We start from the raw sequence: 1,457 nt of genomic DNA, 5'->3' as shown, positions 1-1,457 counted from the left end.
TAATTGATTAATCACGATTTATCTGATTAATTGTTTCAGCCCTAGTCTTAATTAATTAATCAGCTGGCAGAATTGTAGGTATATTACTGATTCAATATGAAAAAGTATTGCATTTTCTAGAATTTACATAGATTTCCCTCAGTATAAGATTGTGTTAAAATGTAGAAAAAGAAATGAAGATCTTGTCCCATGTTGATGTATACCCAGAATAAAAACAGAAACGTCTTAATATAACAGTTTTGTATGCCGGCTCAGTGCTCGTTTTAGTGTTTCTAATGCTGTTGTTTGAATTTTCAGGCATCCTCCAGACTATTACACCATGGAGCTGAGCAAACACGCAGAGGGAATGTCTGATCTATAATCAACGCTTTGAATTGCCATGTTTACATCTGGAAAAGACGACGTTTGAGGGAAGCGAGTATTGGATGGAGATATTCAGAGGCTTGTTTCAGGTGTATGTAAGCAGAGCTGCTCCAGGTGACCCTCTGTGTGACGACACAGGACTGACCGATGAGAATCATTTTGTAAAAGTTTGCTCCAGTATCATCAGATCAGGCAACACCAGACTAAGGACTGATGAGCATCCTTTTCATTTGAACTCTGCTGGTTTGTAAGGGAAATGAAAAAGAAGGGAGCTGTTTCCCATTTGAGTCCTAAATACTCATTTTGTTGATCTGTTTGTTTGATTTTGGATAAACTTTATAAATCCGTACCATTGAAACAATGTTACTTTGGAGCGTTTTAGCAAGAAGCTCCTAAACAATATCTGTTCTGCTGACCTGTGTTGTTTTAATTCATTTTAGATTACAGATGATCAAAGGTTTTGACAGTTCCTTAAATGTGAATTACTTTTAACAGACACAGGTACCTATAACCACTTTTTTTCTGCCTGCTTAAAGTAAATTGTTTACACTTATGACGAAAAAGGTGCAAATCTGACAAAAAAAACATCCCTCCACTGAATGTTTGTATTTTAAAAATAGTTTGTTTGTCTTCAGAAGTGAATCGGACATTTTTTTTTGCCTTGAAAAATATCAGTTGACTTCAAAAGGATCCACAGCCTGGTTTAACTCAAGAGGAAACATTTACAGCAGTGAAAATGATGACTGGGAATTACAGTCCAGCTCTTCTTCATTTTGGACTTTTTTTTTTTTGCATTTAATGCTCTATGTGAGTGAAATATTGTTAAGATAACATCTTCAGGGTTTTTTTTTTTGTTTCTTTTAAAACAAGAAAGGGATGAACGTTTTTCATATTTCTTTTTTTTTTTTCATCAGTAAGGGTACATGGTCATCTAAAGGTACTGCATATTTTGTCATGTATTGTGGTGGGAATTGCTGTTCATTTAAACTGGTTTGTTCTGTAATCCATAAATTTACAGCATTATTTTTATTCAGAATTTAAAAGTTTAATGTAAATGTTTGTTTTGTTTTGTTTTTTCTTCTTCAGAACCAGTT

The 1,457-nt window shown here is 34.0% G+C and overlaps 1 protein-coding gene across 1 annotated transcript in view; it reads left to right on the top strand.

Annotated features, from left to right (window-relative positions):
- The window catches only part of LOC107085027, a 36,183-nt gene extending 34,752 nt beyond the window's left edge, over positions 1–1,431 (top strand). Inside the window, exon 12 of the mRNA XM_015375150.1 lies at positions 298–1,431. Within this exon, the coding sequence (XP_015230636.1) occupies positions 298–361 (64 nt within the window). The 3' untranslated portion in view covers positions 362–1,431. The remainder of the gene's footprint in view (positions 1–297) is intronic.
- Positions 1,432–1,457: the final 26 nt, after the last annotated feature.

The sequence above is a fragment of the Cyprinodon variegatus genome, unplaced genomic scaffold (assembly GCF_000732505.1).
Source record: "Cyprinodon variegatus isolate N-32 unplaced genomic scaffold, C_variegatus-1.0 Scaffold113, whole genome shotgun sequence".
NCBI lineage: Eukaryota > Metazoa > Chordata > Actinopteri > Cyprinodontiformes > Cyprinodontidae > Cyprinodon > Cyprinodon variegatus.
This window is presented reverse-complemented; position numbering and strand designations above follow the sequence as displayed.